This window comes from Scyliorhinus torazame, chromosome 16 (assembly GCF_047496885.1).
Source record: "Scyliorhinus torazame isolate Kashiwa2021f chromosome 16, sScyTor2.1, whole genome shotgun sequence".
Classification (NCBI taxonomy): domain Eukaryota; kingdom Metazoa; phylum Chordata; class Chondrichthyes; order Carcharhiniformes; family Scyliorhinidae; genus Scyliorhinus; species Scyliorhinus torazame.
The window spans coordinates 26,255,917-26,283,108 of record NC_092722.1 but is presented as its reverse complement, the minus strand read 5'-3'; the positions used below and the strand labels follow the sequence as shown (position 1 = coordinate 26,283,108).

Sequence of the window (27,192 nt, the reverse complement as noted above, 5' to 3'; positions counted from 1 at the left end):
TTTCTGCCGTGAACAGAGAGGCCCCACCCAGTGACCCAGCCTCTGCCATCTTTCCGTTTGCCAAGCTGACCCTTTCATTCGACAGTGAGCCTTCACTCGCCCCCTTCATCATGGTGGTTTTTGGATGTCTTCCTGCACTTATCTGGGATCACTCCAAGTGGGGTCGAACCAGAGTTTGTATAGCTGCAGCATAACCCCTGTGTTTCAATCTTCTAGATATAAAGGCTAGCATTCCATTAGTTTCTGCACTTGCTCCTGGTCTTTTGAGGACATATGCACCTAAACCCCCAAGTCTCTTAGGACATTTACTGTACCTAATCTCTTTCCATTGAGAAAGTATTCTGCTCTATCCTTTTTTGGTCCAAAGTGGATAACTTCACACTTTTCCCATTCACCTAGTCTGTCGATATCTCCTTGTAATTTATGGAATCGTCTAGGCCATCTACAATGCCACCTAACTTTGTATCATCTGCAAATTTGGATGTATGACTTTGTATGCCATCATCCAAGTAATTAATGAATAGTGTGAATAATTGAGGCCCCAACGCAGGTCCCTGTGGTACACCGCTAGTCACATCCTGCCAATTAGAGTCATTACCCATTATCCCCACTCTCTGTTGCCTGCCACCCAACCAGTTTCCTAATCATGTCAATAATTTGCCCTCACAATGTCAAAAAGCTGCAGCAAGTTAGTTAAACATGGCTTTCCCGTAAGATATCCACAATGGCTTTCCTTAATTTACCCACATTTGCCAATGTGACAATTAATTTGTCCTGAATTATTGTTTCTAGAGGTTTCTCCATCACTCAAGTTAAACTGACCAGTCTGTATTTGCTGGGCTTATCTTTACACCTTTTTCTGAACAAGTGTAACATTTGCAATTCTCCAGTCCTCTGGGACCACCTCTGAAACTAAGGAAGACTGAAATTATCTTTTTTTAAATACATTTAGAGTACCCAATTCATTTTTCCAATTAAGGGGCAATTTAGTGTGGCCAATTCACCTAGGCTGCACATCCTTTCGGTTGTGGGGGCGAAACCCACGCAGACACGGGGAGAATGTGCAAATTCCACACGGACAGTGACTGAGAACCGGGATAGAACCTGGGACCTCGGCGCTGTGAGGCAGCAGGGCTAACCCACTGCGCCACCGTGCTGCCCAGGAAGACTGAAATTATGGCTGGTACCTCTGCAATTTCTACTCTCACTTCCTCCATATTGTCATGTGAGAGTACCTTTAAGAAATAGAGCTGCTCATGTTACTGCAGTGATGTCAGAGTGTGGGTGGAGCTGAGCTCTACTTCTGCTTTTTAGTTTCAGTTTGAGAAAGAGCTTGGGTGTGTATGTTTTTCAGTGAGCTGAATCTGAAGTTAAAAGTGAGCTGCACTGCTGTTGATCTCTGCCATGAAGGACTATCTCTTGATCATTTGGTGAATTCAGAAGAATTATAAATGTTTTCAGTCTTGAATGTAAACCCTGATGTGCTCCTGTTTAGAGGTTTGTTAAGTCGTTTGGATGTTAAAAGGACAGCATACAGGTTATTTAGTGTTGTATTCTTTGGGGGTGTATTTGATTTACTGGTTGCTAAGATATTCGCTATTTGTTTTAAAAAGGTTAACTTGAGTTCATAGAATAAACATTGTTTTGTTTTAGAAACCACTGGTCCATTTTCTGCTGTACCATACCTGTAGAGTGGGCCGTGTGCTCCCCATACCACAATCTATTAAATGTTGTGGGTCAGGTGAACTCTATGATACACTTTGGGATTCTCTAAACACTGGCCCATCACAATATGCTTGGGTGCATCTCATCACTCCTGGTGCCTTAACTATTTTTAAGTAGAGATATCCAATGGCTACTTCATTTTAAACCAATCTAGTATTTGAATTACCTTATCTTTCATTGTGGCCTGAGTAGCAGCATCTTCCTTGGTAAAGACATGTGCAAAGTATTCATTTAGTACCTCGGCTATACCCTATGCCTCCAGGTGTAAATCCCCTTTTTTGTTTGGTCCCTACTCAGTCCTACTCCTTTTACTATTTATATGCCTGTAGAAAACCTTGGGATTCCCTTTTATGCTAGCCGCCCAGTCTCTTTCTGTAACCCCCCCCCCCCCCCCCCCCCCCCGAACCTTCTCCATTCAGCTTGGCTTTCAATTGTATTTTCTACCTGACACCTGTCATATGCACACATTTACTTCTCTATCTTAATTCCTACTTTCTTTGTCATTCAGGGAACTCTAGATTTGTTTGCTCTAACTTTCCCTTTCGGGGGAATACACCTTGACTGTGCCCGAATCACCTCTTCTTTGAAGGCAGCCCATTGATCAGCTACCATGTTTCCTGCCAACCTTTGACTCCAATTTATTCAGCTCAGACCTGTTCTTATCCCATTGAAGTTGGCTTTTCCCCAGAAAATTGCTTTCACTCTGGACTGTTCTTTGTTCTTTTCCGTAGTTAATCTACTGAAACTCGATCTACTTGGCCCACTCGTTTTCAAAAACTAAATCTAGCAGTGCCTCCTTCCTCATTGGACTGGAAACATACACCTGAATCTTTGTTCTGCACACACTCTAGGAACTCTTCCCCCTCTCCACCCTTTACACTATTACTATTTCGATCTGTATTTGGATAACTAAAGCTCCCCATTATAAATACTCTACACAGTGTGGAAATATTGTGTTATGGCTCTAAGAGACCTGGCTCAAAGATTACATTTATAGTCAAGTCAGGATTGTGTGAGAGTTGGAGAGGAACTTGCAGCTGTTGGTGCTCCCATATGTCTGCTGCCCTTTTTCTTCAAGGTGGTAGAGATAGTTGGTTTGGAAGGTACTGTTGAAGGAGCATTGGTGAGTTGCTGCAGTGTATTTTGTAGATAATATGCACTGCAGCCACTGTTGCTGGTGAAAGGAGTGAATGTTGAAGAAGTGGGCTGCCTTGTCCTGGATAGTGTTGAATTCCATGAGTATTGTTGGCGCTGAACTCATCCAGGCAAGTGGAGAGTATTGCATTGCACTCCTGGCTTGTGCCTTTTAGACGGTGGACAGGCTTTGGGGAGTCAGGAGGTGAATTACTCACAGCAGAATTCCTAACCTCTGACCTCATGTAGCCAAACTACTTATATTTCAGTTCCTGGTCAATGGTAATCCCCAGGATGTTGATATTGGAGGATTCAGCAATAGTACTGTCATTAAATGTCAAGGGGGAGGTGGTGAGCTTCTTTCTTGTTGGAGATGGTTATTACCTGACACTTGTGTGACATGAATGGTACTTGCCACTTATAAACTTAAGCCTAAATCTTGTTCAAGTCTTGCTGCTTCAACACTGCTTTCAGTATCTGAAGAGTTGAAAATGATACTGAACTCTGAAATCATCAGCAAACTTGCTCAACTCTGTACTTATGATGGAGGTCATCCATCATATGGTCATTGAGACAGCTGAAAATGGTTGGGCAATTTTTTTTACAAAGTTGGGTAGATGCTGTTTATGTAACTGTGCTGGAGAGCCTCACATGGGGAAGGGGGCTAATGTCCTCGCTTCCGCTTCCCTAATTGCACGCTGGAGAATCCTGCTCGGCTGGCGATCGGCAGCAGCACCCGCAGCTGCAGACTGGCTCGCTGACCTCTCTGAATTTCTCCACCTGGAGGAGATAATGAACGCCATTCAAAGGTAGGAGGGAGGCTTCCTGGATAATTGGGGGCAGCGTGTTGTCTGTTCCAAAACCTGTTCGAGGCTAACAACAAGGAGTAAGCTAAGAATACAAAAAACAAGATAGATGAGGAACCAAAGGACTGCGCAACCCAGGGGGGAAAGAGGTGGAAGGAAGGTGGGGAACCTCGAGTGAAGAGGAGGAGCGAAGCAACCCCCCCCCCCATTTCCTGGAAAATACAAGAAAAACACAGCTGAAGCCAAAGGGGGGGGGGGGGAACTATAGACCGATCCAGAGGGCAACAAAATGTACATAGTCAGTTAAATGAAGGACAAAATAAACCTCTCTATACAATAAAGCAAATTAGCGCAGGCAAGAAAAATGTAATGTAAATATACAACAACTGTTTATAAATATGAGAAATGCCAATAAAAAGATTTCCCCCCAAAAAGTAACTGCTGGAATAGCTTGGCTAGGGGTGTGGCTGGAGCAAGTTTTCAATAACGCCAGGATTTTAAATCTGTTATTTCTAACTGTTAACAATGTATACTTGGAAATTTATTTTGTGTTAGTTATTATGAATCTACAAGCTAACTGTTAACCAGAATATTTGTGTTTTAATGATTTGTTGGGCAGAACCTTCGACCACAGTGATGTTACCTCACATTGGCAGACCTGCATTTTAAAGTCTGATTTGGATTGCAATCCACAATTTAAATTCTGATGTCTTGTATATCCCCCTCCTCTTCCTGTTGCTCTGTCCACTAGTTGGGTAAAGGGGAATGGGTGTCAGATTCTCAGTCACTTGCTGCTGGAGAGCAGCAAGAAAGATCTGTGACAGCTGACTGTCGATCAGATGGTCTGTAGTTCCTTTGCTGTGATTCTAGTTAATGTCGGTTGGGAAGTGCCTTGTGTCTGCTATATATCTTAGTGTTAATAAAGCAGGGACAGTGTCACGAGTAACTTAACCCACTGTTATTAATACACTAGGAAAGATTATATTGATGCTAAGCATACTTTGTGTGATTCAATGCTTATGATTCCCTGAATTTACTACTCCTATTGGTTCTACTACTGCCAGTACCAGTGATCAGAACCTGTCGCTGCTTAAGATCCCTTTGATTAGCTCAAGATGGAACGAAAATCGCTTATTGTCACAAGTAGACTTCTAATGAAGTTACTGTGAAAAGCCCCGAGGAAGGACCTGTTCAAGAATTATACTGCTAGGTGTTTTCAGACAGTTGAAATGAATGCCAAATAACATTTCCCCAAATCTGCTTTTGCTGTACTGATATCCCAGCGACAGTTCTGAGGTGCTATGCATTTGAGGTGTATCAACCCTGCTCCATGGCAAGTTTCTGTCACTTAAAATTAATTTTCAACAGACAGTGATTATCTGTTGTATCCTTCGTATTTCAGATAACGGTAACAGTGGCAGGGCTGACCTGCAAGGGGCCTGTAACATGTAGCCGTGATGTGGTTATTTGCCCTGACTGCAGCCTGGAAGATGCAGCTAAACAGGTACGTTGTCTCTGCTTCTGTGTCAAGTGATGCAGGTAAATGGGAGAGTTGTTTGTTTTAGCAAAGAATGAGCAGAGCTCAATGACACTGCGCTGATTGAACTTTGGTTCAGGTTTGAATTCTGCAACATTTTGTCAATGGGTTAGAAACATCGAATTTACAGTGCAGAAGGAGGCCATTCAGCCCATCGAGTCTGCACCAGCCCTTGGAAAGAGCACCCCACACCTCCACCCTATCCCTGTAACCCAATCTAACCTTGTTTGGTCACTAAGGGCAATTTAGCATAGCCAATCCACTTAACCTGCACATTTTTGGACTGTGGGAGGAAACCGGAGCACCCAGAGGAAACCCACGCAGACACGGGGAGAACGTGCAGACTCCGCACAGACAGTGACCCAAGCCGGGAATTGAACCTGGGACCCTGGCACTGTGAAGCTACCATGCTAACCACTGTGCTACCGTGCTGCCCTAAACCTCAAACAAGCCTCCAGCATGCGTGCTTCTGGATTGGTGTTTGCTGCACACTTGCTGGGTTCATGCATGTCAAGGTAACCGGATAGTGGAGTGAAGGTTAACTGAGATCTGGCCTCCATTCAGCATGAAGCACTGTTGGTTGTAATGCTGAGCCATGCTTCCATCCTCAAACAGGCTGGAAACATTACAGTAGCATTAAAAAATTTTTTTAACATTTTAAAATGTTCATGGGTTGTGAGGTTTGCTGGCACGGCCTGCATATATCCCTCATTGTCCTCGAGACGGTGGGTGGCAGGCGATCTGCTCCAGTCCTTCTGGTGTTGTTACACCCATTGTGTGCTAGGGAGACAGTGCCAGGATTTTGATGCAGTGATAGTGGACGGATGGGGTTTGTATTTCCAAATTGTGATGCCGTGTGTTTTAAAAGCAAACTAGTTTTCTGTGTGCATGCTGTCCTTGTTTGTCTAGATTGTAGAGGTTGCTGACTTTTTAAAAATATAAATTTACAGTTCCCAATTATTTTTTTTTCCAATTAAGGGGCAATTTAATATGGCCAATACACCTAACCAGCAATCTTTGGGTTGTGGGGGGTGAAACCCACGCAGTCACGGGGAAAATGTGCAAACTTTACACGGACAGAGGTTGCTTACTTGGAAGATGCGGTTGAAGGATCCTTGCAAAGTGCTGCAGTGCATTTGTAGATGGGACAGAGTGTTGCTACTGTGTGCTGATGGTGGAGGGAGGAAACATTTAAGGTAGAGGATCAAAAGCTGATCAGGGGGACTGTTTTGTCCTGGATGGTGTCAGGTTTCTTGCATTGTCGGAGCTGCACTTACCTAGTCAATGGGAAGATAATTGATTAGATTGGATGTTCTGCTTTTTAGGGGCAGGACATATGTGAGCAATTGTCCATTTTGGATTGTAGTTGTACCAGAACACGGCTAGCTCTGGAGTACAAGTTTTGCCACCACAGCTGGGGTGTTAACATTGCCTTTACTGTACCTAGTGCGCTCAACTGTTCCCTGATATTGTGTGAAGTGAATTGAATTGACTGAAGTCTAGCAACTGTGATGCTGGGCACCTCTGGAGGAGGTTTGGATGGATCATCCACTTCTAAGCTGAATATGGTTGCAAACGCTTCAGCCTTGTCTTTCACTCGAGCACTGGGTTCCACCATTATTGAGGATGAGGATGCTCATACATGGAGCCTCCTCCCCCTTCAGTTATTTAATTGTCCAATGACATTCACAGCATGGGATCTGTTCAATCCCTATTATCTCCAATTGTTTCATATCAAGACACACTGCGCATGGGAAGGTAACTTGATAATGGCATGTAGGTGTATTCGATTGTTCAGAGGTTTGGTCTCCATTTGGTACGAAGTCCTGATCCTTGATTCCATTCTTGAACAACCTTGAATTATTGCAACAGCATTTAAGAAATAAAATTGTGCGTAGGATATGAACACTGCTAGCAAGGCTCGCATTTATTGCCCATCCCTGATTGTGTATACTGTCATGTGAGAGTACCTTTAAGAAATGGGTGTTTATAAATGGGTGTGTATATAAATATCTGTAGTGAGAGTACCTTTTTTTTTTTTAAAAAAAGGGTGTTTATTACTGCAGTGATGTCAGAGAGTGGGTGGAGCTGGGCTGTCTGTCAGCTTTTTACTTTCATTTTTGAGCAGGCTGTAGGGTGTGTTAGTTTCGTTTTCAGTGTTGGAGCTGAAGCCAGATACAGCAGCTGTACTGCTGTTCTCTCTGCCATGAAAAGACTATCTCTTGATCATTTGGTGAATTCAGATTATAAATGTTTTCAGTAGTGACTTTACCCTGATGTGCTTCTGTTAAAGGTTTTGTTTTTAAGTTATATGCATGTTAAAAGGAAAGCTTAAAGGATTACTTAGTGTTGTATTCTTTGGGGGTTGTATTTGAATTAATGGTTGCTAAGATGTTCACTATTTTTTTCAAAAAGGTTAACTTGAGTTCATAGAATAAACATTGTTTTGCTTAAAAAAAAAATACTTTTCCATTTCTGCTGTACCACACCTGTAGAGTGGGCCGTGTGCTCTCCATACCACAATCTAGTAAAAGTTGTGGGTCAGGTGAACTCCATGATACACTTTGGGGTTCTCTAAACCCTGGCCCATAACAATACCATGCTGATTACTGTGCATATGAAAACACAGAGTCCTGTATATTTTTCTATTGGCTCAGAAACCAGCAGTGTCTGTTTTGTAGCCTGGGTTCCTGTACCATTTCCTATGGCTAAGAATCTTTAATGGTTGGATTTGAATGCCAGGGGTTCAAAGGCCCTGTTCAGTGTGGAGGCAAGGCAAGTGACCTAATTGGACTGGACAAATCCAGGACCCAATGTCATTGTTCTTTTATCTGTTCTAATGCTTAGTGGGTTTGATTCCCTTTCACTCCATGGCATAATAGCTTCTCCTTGTGATTCTGTTTGCAGTGAGGGGCATATTAGTCAAACATGTGTTGACTGTATCTTTTTGCAGGGCCCATATGATGTGATTGTATTACCTGGAGGAAACCTTGGAGCCCAAAACCTAGCTGAGGTGAGTTCAAGTAGAGTCTGAGCTTCTAAGAATTCTGTATCTGGTTTCATAATTCTTTGTCACAGCTGGAAACATTATACCTAATGAGTAAAGTCATGTTTCACTCCTTTCTGGAATGAAAGAAAGAATTTGCATTGATGTGGCCCCAAGTATTTTGTAGCCAATGAATTGCTTTTGAAATGCAATTACTGTTATCTGGGCAAATGGGCAGCACGGTAGCATAGTGGTTAGCACAATTGCTTCACAGCTCCAGGGTCCCAGGTTCGATTCCGGCTTGGGTCACTGTCTATGCGGAGTCTGCACATCCTCCCCGTGTGTGCGTGGGTTTCCTCCGGGTGCTCCGGTTTCCTGCCACAGTCCAAAGATGTGCAGGTTAGGTGGATTGGCCATGATAAATTGCCTTTAGTGTCCAAAATTGCCCTCCGTGTTGGGTGGAGTTGCTGGGTTATGGGGATAGGGTGGAGGTGTTGACCTTGGGTAGGGTGCTCTTTCCAAGAGCCGGTGCAGACTCGATGGGCCGAATGGCCTCCTTCTGCACTGTAAATTCTATGATTCTAAAGATGTGTAAAACAGCAATGTTCTGAATGAGCAGGCTCTGTTGTGATATACTCTGAACATCCAGCGACGACATCCAGCTCTACCTAATCACCATCACCACCTCTCGCTTCTCCACTGTTGCTAAATTATCAGAATGCTTGTCCAACATCCCATACTGGATGAGCAGAAATTTTCTCCCAACTAAATATTGGGAAGACTGAAGTCATTGTTTTTGATTCTTGCTACAAATTCTCTTCCCTAGCTACTGACTCTATCCCTCTCTCTGGAAACTGTCTGAGACTAAACCAGACTGTGAGCAACCTTGGGTGTCATATCTGACTTCTAGATGAACTTCTGGCACATTCACGGCATCACTAAGAGTGTCTCTTCCTGTCTCTGTGACATTTGCCCCTACCTCTGCTCATCTGTTGACTATTCCAACACATTTCCTGGCTGGTCTCCCACCTTCTATCCTCTGTAAATTTGAGATCATACGAAACTCTGCAGTGGGTGTCCTGCAGCAAGTCCCATTCACCTATCACCCCTCTGCTTGCTGAACTACATTGGCTTCTGTTCATGCAACCTCTTGATTGATTTTTAAATTTCTCAACTTTGTTTTCAAATCCCTCCATGGCCTTGCCCCGCTCGATATTTGTAACCTCCTCCCAACCCCGCTCGATATTTGTAACCTCCTCCCAACCCCGCTCGATATTTGTAACCTCCTCCCAACCCCGCTCGATATTTGTAACCTCCTCCCAACCCCGCTCGATATTTGTAACCTCCTCCCAACCCCGCTCGATATTTGTAATCTCCTCCAGCCCCACAACCCTCCCAACCCCGCTCGATATTTGTAACCTCCTCCAGCCCCACAACCCTCCCAACCCCGCTCGATATTTGTAACCTCCTCCCAACCCCGCTCGATATTTGTAACCTCCTCCAGCCCCACAACCCTCCCAACCCCGCTCGATATTTGTAACCTCCTCCCAACCCCGCTCGATATTTGTAACCTCCTCCAGCCCCACAACCCTCCCAACCCCGCTCGATATTTGTAACCTCCTCCAGCCCCACAACCCTCCCAACCCCGCTCGATATTTGTAACCTCCTCCAGCCCCACAACCCTCCCAACCCCGCTCGATATTTGTAACCTCCTCCAGCCCCACAACCCTCCCAACCCCGCTCGATATTTGTAACCTCCTCCCAACCCCGCTCGATATTTGTAACCTCCTCCAGCCCCACAACCCTCCCAACCCCGCTCGATATTTGTAATCTCCTCCAGCCCCACAACCCTCCCAACCCCGCTCGATATTTGTAACCTCCTCCAGCCCCACAACCCTCCCAACCCCGCTCGATATTTGTAACCTCCTCCAGCCCCACAACCCTCCCAACCCCGCTCGATATTTGTAACCTCCTCCAGCCCCACAACCCTCCCAACCCCGCTCGATATTTGTAACCTCCTCCAGCCCCACAACCCTCCCAACCCCGCTCGATATTTGTAACCTCCTCCCAACCCCGCTCGATATTTGTAACCTCCTCCAGCCCCACAACCCTCCCAACCCCGCTCGATATTTGTAATCTCCTCCAGCCCCACAACCCTCCCAACCCCGCTCGATATTTGTAACCTCCTCCAGCCCCACAACCCTCCCAACCCCGCTTGATATTTGTAACCTCCTCCAGCCCCACAACCCTCCCAACCCCGCTCGATATTTGTAACCTCCTCCAGCCCCACAACCCTCCCAACCCCACTCGATATTTGTAATCTCCCCCAGCCCCACAACCCTCCCAACCCCGCTCGATATTTGTAACCTCCTCCAGCCCCACAACCCTCCCAACCCCGCTCGATATTTGTAACCTCCTCCAGCCCCACAACCCTCCCAACCCCGCTCGATATTTGTAACCTCCTCCAGCCCCACAACCCTCCCAACCCCGCTCGATATTTGTAACCTCCTCCAGCCCCACAACCCTCCCAACCCCGCTCGATATTTGTAACCTCCTCCAGCCCCACAACCCTCCCAACCCCGCTCGATATTTGTAACCTCCTCCAGCCCCACAACCCTCACAACCCCGCTCGATATTTGTAACCTCCTCCAGCCCCACAACCCTCCCAAGGTATCTACGCTCGTCTAATTCTGGACCCTTGATTTTAATTGCTGCACTATTGGCAGCTGTGCTTTCAACTGCCTCAACCTTGAGCTCTGGTGTTCCTTCCCCACACCTCTCTGCCTTTCTCCCTCTTTTCTCCTTTAAGGCACTTTTAAAACTTACCTTTTTGACTAAACGTTTCTCTCTATTGTTTTTTATTTCAGCTATCTGTTTTGCACATGAAACATTCATCAAAATCATTAGAAATGTGCAGCACAGAATGAGGCCATTTGGCCAGTTTTGCCTGTGCTGGCTGTTTAAAAGAACAGTAATTCTTAGTATTCCATTCCTGCTTTTTGTCCCGAACTCTGAGAGTTACTTATCCTTGAGTATTCTTTCAACTGCCTTTTCAAAATTATTTATGGAATGTCTTTTGCCACCTTACCAGGCAGAGTGTTTCAAATCCTGACAACTAAGTGAAAGAAAAGTCTCCTCAATCAATGACCCAATCACCAGAGGGAATAATGTTTCTCTGTCCACTCTTTGAAAACCTCCTATCAACTTGAAAACTCCTCGTTGGTCACCTCTTAACTTCCCCAGTTTCAAGGCAACTGTCTTAACTTTTCCAACCTCTCCTCCGAATTGAAGTCCCTCATCTCTGATATCACAGTACACCTCTTCTGTACCCTTTCTAAAGTCTTTGGGTGTGGTGCCCAGAATTGTCCATTTTACCCCAGCTGAAACCTAACCTGTAAATTATAGGGTTCTACCATGATCTCTTTTGCTTTTATATTCTATATCTGCTTTTATAAATCCAAAATAACTTCTGTTTCTTTAACCACATGAGCAATTTGTCCTGCCACCTTTTAAGAATTTGCGTGTATAGATACCAAGATCTCTCTGTTCATATTACACGACAGCTTTTCAGAATAATTGATTCATGGAGTATATTACAGAGCCTGAGAATATATCACACAATCCACAATAAATGTTACTATTTCCAGACAAGTGAGAATGCTAACTGCTATAGAAAGTAATAACTTGTGCAAATTCGCAATGGCTTATTTGAAATTTTCCTCTTTTTTTTTTTAATGTTGTTAGTCTCCAGCCGTAAGAGAAGTGCTGAAGGCCCAGAATTGCAGGAATGGTTTGATTGCTGCAATTTGTGCAGGTATGAATGCTTCCTTGGCTCAGAATGAAATCTTGTTTGGAGCTCCCTGTGCTAGTTTTCCTGGATTCGTTAAAAGCAAGTGACCAGCAGAACCATACAGACCAAGGGGAGGCGGTGGCATAGTGGCATTGTCACTGGACCCAGGTTCAAATCCCGCCACTGGGATGGTGAAATTTGAATTTGGAATTAAAAGTCGATGGTCCATTGTCGATTGTCGTAAAAAAAACATCTGGATCACTATATGTCCTTTAGGGAAGGAAATCTGTCGTCCTTACCTGATCTGGCCTACATGTGACTTCGGTTCCGCAGAAATGTGGTTGACTCTTGGCTGCCCCCTCAAGGGCAATTGGGGATGGGCAGTAAATGCTGGCACAGCTTGCGATGCCCATGTCCCATGAACGAAAAAAAAAATTGCATGATTTAACTCTGTCCTGTATTAAATATCGTGACCTCAGACATGGGCAGTGAAGATTCTAGGAGTGTCCTTGGTAGCTCTGGATTATTGAAGGATTATTTGCTCAATGCCTGCAGTTTCTCACTTCTGTCGAATGTGATGAGGAATGGTCCTAGCTGAAATGTTAACCTGTAATCAGCTAGTAAAATAACACACTTGGCTTACACATGGAGAATGGCTGCTTGGGTAAAGTTCCAGAGGGTTGTGGGCAGCACGGTAGTACAAGTGGCTAGCACTGTGGCTTCACAGCGCCAGGGTCCCAGGTTCGATTACCCGCTGGGTCACTGTCTGTGCGGAGTCTGCACGTTACCCCCATGTCTGCGTGGGTTTCCTCCGGGTGCTCTGGTTTCCTCCCACAGTCCAAAGATGGCAGGTTAGGTGGATTGGCCATGATAAATTGCCCTTGGTGTCCAAAATTGCCCTTAGTGTTGGGTGGGGTTATTGGGTTATGGGGAAAGGGTGGAAGTGAGGGCTTAAGTGGGTTGGTGCAGGACTTTCGGTTGCGGCTATGCAGAGCTAAGTCGCATGTTCGGCAGCTCCCGCTTGGAACGGACTTTTGGTCTCTTTACAGGGCCCCCAACGGCATTTTTTCGACATTTCCCGGTGTGGGAAGAAGACTGCAACATTCCCCCGGCAGTGTCCCCCAGGAATGGTATGTCTCTTGGTTACCAGACCCGGCAGAAACAGTAAAAGATTTGGCTTTGGCTGCAGGAAAGACAAAAGCCTCTTCCAGCATGCAGGCGGGGGAAGGGCAAGCTAAAAGGCTTCAAGCTGACTTGAGGGCCTTTATTAAAGGTGAATTCTAGCAGCAGAGGGAACAACTGTGAAAAGATCTCACCAAGGCCATTGAAGAAGCGGGGACAAGGCTTCCGGTGGCGGCCATGAAGGAGTAGGTCGCGCATTCGGCAGCTCTCGTTAATAATAGCTCCACGTCAGTATATGGCTTTAACTAGGAGCAGGGCGACAAAAAAGGTGGTGGTGGACCCGAAGAAGGGAGGGAAGAAGGACAAAATGGCGGCGGGCGGAGACCAGGCAGCATGGAGGCAGTGGGCGGAGGAGCAACAGGAGGGTATCCAGCGCTGCCTCAGAGAGATTAAAACGGACCTGCTAGAGCCGATGAAGGCTTCTATTGATAAGCTGCTGGAGACACAGACGGCCCAGGGGGTGGCGATCTGAGAGGCTCGACAAAAGATCTCTGACAATGAAGACGAGATCTTAGGCCTGGCGGTAAAGGTGGAGGCGCACGAGGCGCTCCACAAGAAATGGCAGGAGCGGTTCGAGGAGATGGAGAATCGGTCGAGGCGGAGAAATCTGCGGATTCTGGGCCTCCCGGAGGGGCTGGAGGGGCCGGACGTGGGGGCCTATGTGGTCACCATGTTGAACTCGCTGATGGGAGCGGGGTCCTTCCAGGGACCCCTGGAGCAGGAAGGGGCCCATAGAGTGTTGGCGAGGAGACCCAAGGCTAACGAACCTCCGCGGGTGGTGCTGGTGCGGTTCCATCGGTTCGTCGATCGGGAGTGTGTGCTCAGGTGGGCCAAGAAGGAGAGGAGCAGCAGGTGGGAGAACGCAGAGGTTCGAATATACCAGGACTGGAGTGCGGAGGTGGCGAAGAGGAGGGCCGGGTACAATCGAGCGAAGGCGGTGCTGCACAGGAAGGGGGTGAAGTTTGGCATGTTGCAGCCGGCGCGACTGTGGGTTACCTACAAGGACCGGCACCATTATTTTGAGTCTCCGGAGGAGGCGTGGGCCTTTGTTCAGGCCGAGAAGCTGGACACAGACTGAGGGTCGGGATGGGCGATTGGAGACTGTGGTGGATATGTTATGCCTATTTTTTGTTTGGGGGGTGGCCTTTGCATTGTTTTGGGTTTCTTTTTCTCTTGTGTTTTTCTCTTTCGGGTTGGGGAGGGTGGATGGGGAGGGTTGGGCACTGTTTGGTTGGTGGCGGGGCCTGGTAGGTGGAGAGCGCGGGCTTTTTTCACGCGCCGAAGACTGGGGGTGGGGTGGGGCTGGGAAGCGAGGATTGTTTCCCGTGCTTAGAACGGAGGGGGGAGGGGGAGAGCTTGTGGATGGGGAGCGGGAGAGGAGGGTGTGCCCCACAATGGGAGGAGTCGAATGGGAGGCGGGACTGGCCGGGGTCAGCAGGAGTCAGCTGACTTGCAATGGGGCGAGTAAACCAGCTAGGATGGGGGGGCGGCGGGATCGAGTTGCTGCTGCTAAGGTCAAGGAGGAGCTGGAGCGAGTGGGGGGGGTCGAGACTGGGGTATGCCGCTGTGGAGAACGGGCCGGGTGTGGGGTGCGGGTGCGTGGCTGGCCGAGGAGGGGTCGTGGCTAGTCGGCGGGGGAGGGGGGGCGGGTAGCCCCCTGATCCGGCTGATAACCTGGAATGTAAGGGGACTGAATGGGCCGGTTAAGCGGGCCCGCGTACCTGAAGGGGCTCAAGGCGGATGTGGTTATGCTCCAGGAGACACACCTGAAGGTGGCAGACCAGGTAAGACTGAGGAAAGGGTGGTTAGGTCAGGTGTTTCACTCGGGGCTAGATGCCAAAAATCGAGGGGTGGCGATCTTGGTGGGAAAGAAGGTGTCATTCGAGGCATCGAGCACTGTGGCAGATAATGGCGGCAGGTACGTAATGGTTAGTGGTAAGTTGCAGGGAGAGAGGGTGGTACTGGTCAATGTGTATGCTCCGAACTGGGACGATGCGGGTTTTATGCGGCGTATGTAGGGCCGGATCCCAGACTTGGAAGTGGGGGGCCTGATAATGGGGGGAGACACGGTGTTGGATCAAGGATCTTGCTAATGTGGAAGGAGGCGAAGCCCCCCAGCGTGGAGGCCTGGATAAACGATATGGCTGGGTTCATAAAGTTGGAGAGGATTAAGTTCGCCTTGAGAGGATCTGCGCAGGGGTTCTACAGGCGGTGGCAACCGCTCCTGGACTATCTCGCGGAGCGTTAGAGGAAGATCGGTCAGCAGCAGCAGCAACCTGGGGGAGGGGGGACGGGATGTCCTTGGGGGGGGGGGATGAGCAAGAGATAACATGAAGGGTTGGGGAAACTGGCATGTACGGGTGAGGGCCAGTGTACAAAGCCATGTAAATATATAATTTTGCCATGTATATATCTTGCTCTGTGCGATTTCTCGTTATTTTGTTCCGGGGAGGGGGTTATTGTTTGTAAGGGAGAAAAATTGTGTTAAAAAACTTTAATAAATATATATATTTTTTAAAAACACGGTGTTGGATCCGGCACTGGATCGCTCCAGGTCTAGGACGGGTAGGAAGCCGGCGGCGGCTAGAGTGCTGAGGGGATTTATGGACCAAATGGGAGGGGTGGACCCTTGGAGATTTGCAAGGCCGGGGGCTAGGGAATTTTCATTCTTCTCACATGTCCATAAAGCTTATTCTCGAATCGACTTTTTCATTTTGAGTAGGGCGCTGATAGCGAGAGTAGAGGATACTGAGTACTCGGCAATAGCCATTTCGGACCACGTCCCGCATTGGATGGACTTGGAGATGGGGAGGAGAGGGACCAGCGCCCGCTGTGGCGCTTGGAGGTGGGGCTGTTGGCGGACGAGGAGGGACTGAGGGGTCCGAGGAAGTATAGAGAGGTATCTGGAGGCCACGACAATGGGGAGGTCCGAGTGGGGATGGTAAGGGAGGCACTGAAGGCGGTGGTGAGGGGAGAGCTGATCTCCATTAGGGCCCACAAGGAGCGGAGGGAGCTGGTGGAGAGATGATGAGGGTAGACAGGAGGTCTACGGAAGAGCCTGAGGAAGGATTGTTGAGGAAGAGGCGCAGCCTCCAGGCCGAATTCGACCTGGTGACCACCAGGAAGGCGGAGGTGCCGTGGAGGAAGGCCCAGGGGGCGGTCTACGAGTATGGGGAAAAGGCAAGCCGGATGCTGGTGCAGCAGCTTCGGAAGCGGGATGTAGCTAGGGAGATCGGGGGAGTTAAGGACAGGGGAGGGAGCGTGGTGCGGAGTGGGGTTGGCATCAATGGGGTCTTCAGGGATTTCTACGAGGAATTGTAGCGATCTGAGCCCCCACGTGAGGAGGGAGGGATGGGCCGTTTCCTGGACAAATTGAGGTTTCCAAAGGTGGAAGAGGGACTGGTGGCGGGACTGGGGGCCCCGATTGGGCTGGAGGAGCTGATCAAAGGGATAGGAAGCATGCAGGCGGGGAAGGCACCGGGGCCGGACGGTTTCCCGGTCGAGTTATATAAAAAATATATGGACCTGTTGGGCCCGCTGTTAGTTAGGACCTTTAATGAGGCACGGGAGGGGGGGGGGGGGGCTTTACCCTCGACGATGTCCCGGGCACTGATCTCCTTGATCCTGAAGCGGGACAAGGATCCCCTGCAATGTGGGTCTTACAGACCGATTTCCTTGCTAAATGTAGATGCCAAGGTGCTGGCGAAGGTCTTAGCCACGAGGAATGAGGATTGTGTGCCGCAGATCATCCATGAAGAGCTTCAGGTATTTGGGGGTCCAGGTGGCCAGGAGCTGGGGGGCCCTGCATAGGCTAAATTTTACAAGGCTGGTGGAGCAAATGGAGGAGGAGTTCAAGGGTGGGACACGTTGCCGCTGTCCTTGGCGGGTAGGGTGCAGTCAATCAAAATGACGGTGCTCCCAAGGTTTTTGTTCCTGTTTCAGTGCCTCCCCGTGTTTATCCCAAAGGCTTTTTTCAGGCAGGTTAACAGGAGTATAATAGGGTTTGTGTGGGCGCGAGGGACCCCGAGGGTGAGAAGGGTGTTCCTGGAGCAGAGTAGAGATGGGGGGGGAGCTGGTGCTGCCCAACCTCTGTGGGTACTACTGGGCCACCAATGCGACGATGGTGCGCAAGTGGGTGATGGAGGGGGAGGGGGCTGCATGGAAGAGGCTGGAGATGGTGTCCTGTGTGGGTACGAGTCTGGGGGCGCTGGCAACTGCGCCACTGCCGCTCCCTCCAAGGAGGTATACCACGAGCCCGGTGGTGGTGGCTGCCCTCAAAATTTGGGGGCAGTGGAGGCGGCATAGGGGGGAAGTTAGGGCCTCGGCGTGACCCCATTACGGGGGAACCACCGGTTCGCCCCAGGAAGAACAGGTGGAGGGTTTTCGGGGTGGCACAAGGCAGGAATATGAAAGTGGGGGACCTGTTTGTGGACGGGAAGTTCGCGAGCTTGGGTGAGCTGGAGGAGAAGTACGGGCTCCCCCCTGGGAACACCTTCAGGTACTTACAGGTAAGTGCGTTTGCCAGACGGCAGGTGGTGGAATTCCCACGGCTACTGCCACACACAGTACAGGACAGGGTGCTCTCAAGGGGGGGGGGGACGATCTCGGAAACTTACCAGGTGATGCAGGAGGAGGAGGAGGCCTCGGTGGTGGAGTTGAAAGGTAAATAGGAGGAGGAGTTGGGAGAGGAGATCGAAGAGGGGGCGTGGGCAGATGCCCTAGGGAGGGTGAACTCTTCCTCTTCGTGCGCGAGGCTCAGCCTCATACAGTTTAAGATGCTGCACAGGGCACACATAACCGGGACAAGGATGAGCCTGTTCTTTGGGGTTGAGGACAGGTGTGTTAGATGCTCAGGGAGCCCAGCAAATCACACCCATATGTTCCAGGAAGAAGTTGGGGGAGTTTGTGGGGAATGTAGAAACTGATACTTAAAACCAATGGAAAGAGGGAGGGAGTGGGGTGTTGAGGTGTAGTTTCCTCCAATGTTTTTGGACGATTTTTGTTTATCCAAGCCTCAAGATTAATACTGAATACCGTGGGGTCTTTTTTGGGCTTCACTAAAGTGTAATTGCTTCATTCTAGGCCTTTGCACCTTCAGACTGGAGCTGGACACGCAGCACCTTCATCTGAGATGCTGACTTTAAGTAACCTCACACTAATGTGTGATCATGCAATGCCACTTCCTGTCTTTGTTCTTTTTCCACCAGCAAACCGACAACACTTGTGTGAAGTGCTTGAGTGCCTGCCTGGTTGGTTCTTGGTTCTTTCAGCTTTTAAGGGTCTCTGGTATCATTGCAACATGAACTTGTTTTGTTTATTAACCACAGTATTTCCTGGGTTGGGCTAGCTCTGCATCCATTTGCGAATGGAAGGATGTTGAGAGTTTTTAAAGTGCTGCTCCATTCCTGAGCCCAGTAAGGGAGGCAATGGAGTGAAAATGAGCTGGGTGCCGGACATTTCCTCTCTTTCAAGTGGTCTGACTGAGTTTGTTGAAAAGCTGATCCTCTCTCCCTCACACACGCACTTCCTTGTGTGTGCCTTGCGATGGAGAAAGAGTAGAAAACTATTTGAAATAATACTAATTATTCTAATTCTCCATGGGGCTGCTGCTCCGCCCTCTGCTGTGAGATGCTGATGGAGCAGCACAAGATATCTACCGTAGCACACAGTGGTTAGCACTGTTGCTTCACAGCTCCAGGGTCCTAGGTTCGATTCCTGGCTTGGGCCACTGTCTGTGTGGAGTCTGCACGTTCTCCCCGTGTCTGCGTGGATTTCCTCCGGGTGCTCCGGTTTCCTCCCACAGTCCAAGGGTGTTCAGGTTAGGTGCATTAGCTATGCTAAACTGTCCTTAGTGGGGTGACGGGAATAGGGTGGAGGTGTAGGGATAGGGTGGAAGTGTAGACTTAGGCAGGGTGCTCTTTCCAAGGGCTGTGCAGACTCGATGGGCTGAATTGCCCTCTGCACTGTAAATTCTATGATTCTATGATATATCTAACAATATCCCAGCAACAGTACTGAAGACTTGTACTGAAGACTTGTGCTCCAGAACTTGCCACACCCCGAGCCAAGCTGTTCCAGTACAGCGACAACACTGGCATCTACCTGGCAATGTGGAAAGTTGCCTAGGTGTGTCCTGTACACAAGAAACAGGACAAACCCAACCCAGCCAATTACCGCCTTATCTGCCTACTCTCCATCACCAGCAAAGTGATGGAAGGAGTCATCAACAGTGCTATCAAGTGGTACTTGCTCATGGACGCTCAGTTTGGGTTTCGCCAGGGTCACTCTGACCTCATTACAGCCTTGGTTCAAACTTGGACAAAAGAGCTGAATGCCAGAGGTGAGGCGAGAGTGATTGCCCTTGACAATAAGGCAGTATTTGACCGAGTATGGCATCAAGGAGCCCTAGCTAAACGGGAGTCAATGGGAATCGGGGAAAACTCCACTGGTTGGAGTCATACCTGGCACAAAGGAAGATGGTTGTGGTGGTTGGAGGTCAATCATCTCCACTCCAGGACATCACTGCAGGAGTTCCTCAGGGTAGTGTCCTCAGCCCAACCATCTTCAGTTGCTCCATCATAAGGTCAGAAGTGGGGATGTTTGCAGATGACTGCACAATGTTCAGCACCATTCGCGACTCCTCAGATAATGAAGCAGTCCATGTCCAAATGCAGCAAGACCTAGACAATATCCAGGCTTGGGCTGACAAGTGGCAAGTTACATTTGCGCCATAAATACCAGGCAATGACCATCTCCTACAAGAGAGGATCTAACCACCGCCCCATGGCATTCAATGGTATTACCATTGCTGACTCCGCCACAATCAACATTCTGGGGTTACCATTGATCAGAAACTGAATGAACGAGCCACATTAATACTGTGGCTACCAGGGCAGCTCAAAGACTAGGAATCCTTCTGACCCCTGCCCCCCAACCCCCCCAAAAAAGCCTGTCCCCTTCTACAAGGCCAGGAGTGTGATGGACTAGTCCCCACTTGCCTGGATGAGTGCAGCTTCAACAACACTCAAGAAGCTCAACACCATCCTCTGATGGTGCTGGTTTAGCTCAGTGGGCTATACAGCTGGTTTGTGATGCAGAACAAGGCCAGCAGCGCGGGTTCAATTCCCGTACCGGCTTACCCGAACAGGCGCCGGAATGTGGCGACTAGGGGCTTTTCACAGTAACTTCATACTTGTGACAATAAACGGTTATTATTATTACCATCCAGGACAAAGCAGTCCACTTGATTGCTCCCCCTTCCACAAGCATTCAAAACCCTCCACCACTGACTAACAGTGGCAGCCATGTGTATCATCGACAAGATGCACTGCAGGAACTCACCAAGGTTCCTTAAACAGAACCTTCCAGACCCACGAACATTACCATCTAGAAGGACAAGGGCAGCAGATACCTGGGAACCCCACCACCTGGACGTTCCCCTCCAAGTCATTCATCACTCTGACTTGGAAATATATCACCGTTCCTTCACTGGGGCAACATCCTGGAACTCCCTCTCTAGCAGCACATTGGGTGTACCTACACCTCAAGGACTGCAGTGGTTCAAGAAGGCAACTCACCACCACCTTCTGAAGGGCAACTAGGGATGGGCAAAAATGCTGGTTTACCCACACCCGTTAAATGAGTTTAAAAAATGTCTCCAATCAGAGGCAAGTCTTGAGCGCCTTAAAGGATAAAAGAGAGGCGTAGGACCTCAGCAGCTACAGGCACATTGGGACATTGAGACACTTCTAATTTTGAATCCAGCTGCCCCTTGTCTGTCATCTATGTCCAATAGTCTGTAAAATGTCAACTTATCACCTCCGTTGAATTTCTTTTTTAAATGAGCTATGTTGTACACTTTGTCCTGAGTGCTAATCTGGTGCCTGTTTTATTTTTGATTTATTGCAGTCCTAACCAAAGCCAATGAACTTGTATTTATATAGTACCTTTCACATTGCTTCACATCCACTGATATGCTTCTTGAACTGTAGTTGCTGTGATGTTAGTAAGTGTGACTTAAATGTATTCTCAACATGTTCTGCTACATTGTGCGCAGTATCTTCATGCTCCAGTGATGTTTGTCTCCTTGAATGCCCAACACTGGCAGTGAATGAACCTGACAACAGCTGCAGTGACATCTGCAAAGTTGCTCCTTGTATTGACCTCCCATTTGTTCCATTATCTGATTATAACTCCGTTTGTGTGTTGTAATAAACCATGTATCAGATACATCAGGCATAATTAGCCTGTCAGCATCTGATCAAGAAAAGATGAGTTAATGTTTGGAGTGTTTTTTTTGTCAGATGATAGTGTCAATTGCCGAGAGCACCGTTGCACTGACCTTGGTAGATTTAAGAGCTCTTTCACATGGTCACAGTCACAGCAGTATGAATAGGCAAAATGGAAGTGTTGGCATTCTATTGTTTACTTCAGGCCATTTACCCAAGTGTTGGTATGTGCATGACAACCAAGCTCACTCGACTTGCAGGACATGGTACATTTCATTCCTGTTGAATAAAATCCAATCCTTATTTTTTTAACTCCTAGTTTTGAAAACACAACGTACTCTTTCTGCTATTTTTTCTGAGCTAAGCTGGGGAGGTTGGTGTTGCTATGATACAAGGCAAGCTTATTTCTAGTTTTTTTTACTGAGGATCTCTTCCCCCCCCCCCAAAATAATCTATAGCCTGACGGTGATAGCTGACAGGCTAAATTACCATGAACACAAGACGGGGAGTGGCCTTGGTTCAAACATTCCAGTGAGCCGTAGCATACCAAAATGGAATTGACTCTACATCCTGAGGGCTGCGTTGGGGAGCAGCATCCCACCCTACCATAGGCCAGTGCCCTGAGGACACCATGCATGTCCCATTGAGTTGCCAGTCTCACAGGAGGGCATCCACTTTTCATCCCTCTTTCCTTTTCTCTCAAATCCTCTGAGCCATTAGGAGCCAGGGACCTGCTTTTTGTACTTCAGCCACTAATGGTGTCGGCTCTCAGTGGCACCATTAATGTAAACTTTGTAGGTTGTGAGCCTGAGCTATGAACATCTTCAGAACTGCAAGCCAGATTAATGTAAATAGTTATATTTAACATACAGAGGGCAACACGGCGGCGCAGTGGTTAGCCCTGCAGCCTCACGGTGCCAAGGTCAGAGGTTCGATCCCTGCTCCGGGTCACTGACCGTGTGGAGTTTGCAAATTCTCCCCGTGTTTGCGTGGATTTCGCCCCCACAACCCAAAGATGTGCAGGGTAGGTGGATTGGCCACACTAAGTTGCCCTTTATTGGAAAAAATGAATTTGTAAAAAAATATATATATTTAACATACAGAAATATGAATTATGAGCAAGAGTAGGCCAATCAGCCCCTCGAGCCTGCACTGCCATTGTGGATCATGGCTGATCTGATTAAGGCCCTGATACCGTTTGACTTGTTCGTCAGGAATCTATCTACCTCTGTCTTCAAAATATTCAATGACTCTTCCTCCACTGCAAAGATTTATAACCCTCCGAGGAAAACAATTCTCATCTCTTAAATGGGAGGCCACTTGTTTGTAAACTGTGTCCCCTAGTTCTAGTCTCTCTCACAAAGGGAAACATCCTTTCAGCATCCAAAACCTGATCTGTCTAGTGAAGAATTGTGCAAAAGGTCACCGTTAATCTTTGTTTGTATATTTGCAGGTCCCACAGCTCTGCTAGCTCATGAAATAGGCTTTGGGAAGAAAGTCACGACCCATCCCCTGGCTAAGGACAAAATGATGAAAGGAGGTAATGGTTAGGATACATGCTTCATTCTTAGTGTGCAGCCACCTTTCCAACCTGGCAGATAAGTTTGTTGCAATCTTACATGATGGAATGTTCATGTGATTTGTACTTATTATCTGAATGCATTGTATTTAATTTAAATTAAAATTATTAATGAAATCTATTAAAATCCCGAGGGAGTTTAGTTTCTTGTCACCGTGCAACCTGTCAGCGCGCACTGCTTATGGCTTCTGTGTGCTTAGCTGCTTCAAGCAATCGCTGGACTATACATACTATGAAGCTACCAGACTCAATGTCTGGCAAGTGCAAGATTAGTTAAACTCAGCAAGGTTATAGTACAGTATTACATTTGGTGCTCTTCTGGAGGAGTGCTCTAGAAAACCAACCTGCTTTTTCTTGCTCCTGATCACTATCTGGTAACTTCCTACTGAAAGATCTTTCTCTGGTGTGCACAAGATCAAACACTGCTGAGGATTCTTCAGTACTGCCCCTCCCTCATTCCACTCAGTGGTTCAGTAGCTCATCAACTCTTTGCCAGTGAAGAGCAGGTGAGCAGTTTAAGGACTTTGAAGGAGCTCTCTTCAGTCAAGAAGAAATGGAGGGGAGGTGATGGGAATTACTTTATCTTGCCCGGGGAGTTTAAGGTATTGATGTACATATTTCACTAAACTGCTGACTCTGGGGAGCCCTTTTCGCTACAGCCTCCTGGTTTTGGGGAATTAATTTGACCGTGGCACAATAAATGCTGTTTAAATGATAGATATGGGCAGCATGGTAGCACAGTGGGTAGCACTGTTGCTTCACAGCAACAGTGGATAGCAGGTTCAATACCCGGCTTGGGTCACTGTCTGTGCGGAGTCTGCAGATTCTCCCCGTATCTGCATGGGTTTCCTCCGGGTTCTCAGGTTTCCTCCCACAAGTCCCAAAAGACATGCTGATAGGTAATTTGGACATTCTGATTTCTCCCTCTGCGCACCCGAACAGGTGCCGCAATGTGGCAACTAGGGGCTTTTCACAATAACTTCATTCATTGCAGTGTTAATGTAAGTGTATTTGTGTCAATAAAGATAAACAAATAATAATAAGATACCAAGAGCTTGTGAGAATTCGGTTAGAGTCTACACTGTTTTTTATACTTGAATGTAATTTTTGAAAACATTGGTGTTTGTAATCAAACATCAAAACTCGCACTGCAACCTATGGCGCTCAGGACCCGGGTTCGAATCCCAGCTCTGGGTCACTGTCCGTGTGGAGTTTGCACATTCTCCCCGTGTCTGCGTGGGTTTCACCCCCACAACCCAAAGATGTGCAAGTTGGATGGATTGGCCACGCTAAATTGCCCCTTAATTGGAGATAAAAATAATTGGGTATTCTAAATTTATTTTAAAAAAACATCAAAACTCACACTGATCAATCTCAGGGTATAATTAAACTGAATATTCCATTGTTGAACAGTCTTGGAGCAGGGGTTAGAGAAGTGGATGGAGTCACAGAATGTGATCCCAAAAGATTGTGAAAATACTGCAATTCCTTGTAATAAATATACAATCTATCTTATTTCATCACCATAACCCAGTGGCTTTATCAATACTGTGGCAATGTTTTTGAATTCTTGCTCTGATGCCTTGCTTTTTCCCTTCCAGATCACTATACCTACTCTGAAGCTCGTGTGCAAATAGACGGGAATATTCTCACCAGCAGGGGGCCCGGCACCAGCTTTGAGTTCGGTCTTGCCATTATTGAACAGCTTCTCGGAAAAGAGGTGGCCGAGAAGGTCAAGGCTCCTTTGGTCCTGTGAAATTGCCAACTTCAGAGAACTATGCTGTTACTGGTGGGGGAAGGGTGGAATTGATTGTTTTCTAGGTAGCAAGTCCCCAGTCTATTGGTTTTAAGCACCGTAAAAGTAAATGTTACTGTGCAGGTGCAGGACTACAGAATTTAAACTTGCCAGACTTAAATCTTGATGGCATTGGAATCAGCTTCCAGAATTTCTGCTCAATCAGGAATGTGTTAAATAAAGTTTAATCAGCCCCTAATACTACTCTGAATTTAATAACTGAGGTGTGAATGTAACCTACATTGCTGTAGTTAAGATTGCAACAGGAAAAGGCCCTCTTGTATTTAATACCGTTTTAATACCAATTCTCTGCATCATCTTTATTTCCATATCTCCCCAGCTATCTTTTTCTTTTCTTTTTGACCATCATTGTTTTCCACACTTGTATTCTTTTGGAGCAGTGTTATTCTCGTTCGACCTTTTGTGAAGAATGTGTTCCTGAATACATTTCCAGTTCCAATGGGCTCACTTGCTACTTGAGTTCCTTTTGAGAAATACTTTGCTGTATATCAACTTTGATTCTGGTCAGGGAAATTTCTGTGTCTGAAGCTAATTTTGTGCAAAATGTTCTTTAGGCTAATTTGTTGCTTCACACTAGCAGTCTTTAAAATAAAAACCTTTAGCAGTTTTCTACTCTTTCAACCGACAACTTCATGTAGGTAAATTGATTCAGGAACCATTTCTCATCAAACTTTCTTCATATATAAAAAAAATACCTGCGGTATTAAAGGCCTCTGCAAAATATCGCTGACTTGGATGCGTGTTTGTTAAATAACACCTTGGGATTGATCTGCATCTGGGCAGTTCGCTTTACTGCAGTGACATTGTAATTAATGGGCGTTCGGGGGGGTGGGGGGGAATGCTTTTTGGCTGCAGGCTTGTTAAAGCAAAGCATGATGAATATTTCCCTTTTACTAAAAGTTAGATTTTTCTGTAATTGCTTGATGGCTGTTCAATTGAAGATGCAAGATTATGGTTAAAATTCCACAAGCCATTGCTTTTGAACCACATCTGAATAGCTCCTCCTTCAGCTTTTGGACATATGCAGCAATAACTGAACATGTGCTGCTTAAAGTATATTGGATGTTCGAAAATACCACAAATCTCTTGTCCGATACTAGTAGTGGCTTTTTTTGTTGTTGCAACAAATAAAATCAGTAGCAACTAGATGTTAATGTGTGCATTTTTCCTCTGCCTGCTATGTCACATTGTTAGATATTGTCACCTATAGGTCACTCCTGATCATCTAGTAATGTGGGGCCTGAATAACCATGTTAATTTTCCTGCTCGATAAGGTCAGCAGTATTATTAAGAGAATTGAACCTCGTTTCTCTATTGGCTATATTGTACACCAGCGTTTTTCAAACTGCAGGATGCAACCTATGGGTTGTTGGATGGTTGTAGAGCGATCACTCGTGGCGTTCCCAATCGCAGGAGAAACGTCTAATGGATGCGACTGGCTTTTAAGAATGCCGGCCATGAACGGCTTTTAAATGCAAACTATGCCGCCTTCCCTGCAGAAGTGGCGGCAGTGAGCAGGTCATGCACCTGGCATGTACCCTGACATCACATGCTCTCTTTGTCTTCTTTTGGTGCAAAATCACAGAAGAGAGATTCCTCCATTTTCTAGCTGCGAGCAAGCAATGTAACAGGACTGAGAAGAACTGAAGATGAATCATTTTGTTCTAAGGAAGGCCAGATATACAAACAGGCCAAACCTGAATATTCTGGCGAGAGCTGCTCGGGAGAGTCCATGGCAGGATAAAGCAGTGCAAGCGTGAGGTGTATACAGTGCTCCAGGCCTCTGGTGAACAGCCTATTAACAAACTAAAATCGGGAACAAAGCTGTATAAGATGATCTCTTGAGGTATGGCTTTGTTAATTGTGCCAATGCAAAGCCCTTGCTTGCAATATGCAGTGAAGTATTGGCAAATGAGATTTGGATGCTAACTATGACTTACCTTGCAGACATCTTTTCAATTGTTAACGAACTGTACCTCCAAGGGAAGGATGATGGATGCTTTTGGTACTATGCTTTCCAAAAGTCAGTGACGTTTGACATGTGCGGGTATAAAACCAAAACTACGACAAGTTCCTCACACAGCTACAACATATCAAAGAAAACAGTATTAGTAAGGGAACTGTCAATAGACTGGCAAGCCTTATTCAGTCACATCTGACTGCTCATCAACAGTTTTTGTCGCTACTTCCCAAAGGAGAAGTTTCAGATTTTGAAAAAGAGGTTGGTGAAAAATCCTTTTGCGTTTGAGATCCCAGAGTCAATTATTAACTTGTAGCTGCACGGCACGATGGCTCAGTGGCTAGCACTGCTGCTTCATGGTGCTGAGGACCCGGGTTCGATCCCGGCCCTGGGTCACTGTCCATGTGGAATTTGCATTCTGCCTGTGTCTGCATATGTCTCACCCCCAC

General features: G+C 47.1%; 1 protein-coding gene across 1 annotated transcript in view; it reads left to right on the top strand.

Annotated features, from left to right (window-relative positions):
* park7 (parkinson protein 7) overlaps positions 1–25,931 on the top strand; it is a 33,390-nt gene extending 7,459 nt beyond the window's left edge. The window contains exons 2-6 of the mRNA XM_072478112.1: positions 5,068–5,169; positions 8,156–8,215; positions 11,933–12,002; positions 22,842–22,928; positions 24,569–25,931. Of these exons, the coding sequence (XP_072334213.1) occupies positions 5,068–5,169; positions 8,156–8,215; positions 11,933–12,002; positions 22,842–22,928; positions 24,569–24,723 (474 nt within the window). The 3' untranslated portion in view covers positions 24,724–25,931. The remainder of the gene's footprint in view (positions 1–5,067; positions 5,170–8,155; positions 8,216–11,932; positions 12,003–22,841; positions 22,929–24,568) is intronic.
* Positions 25,932–27,192: the final 1,261 nt, after the last annotated feature.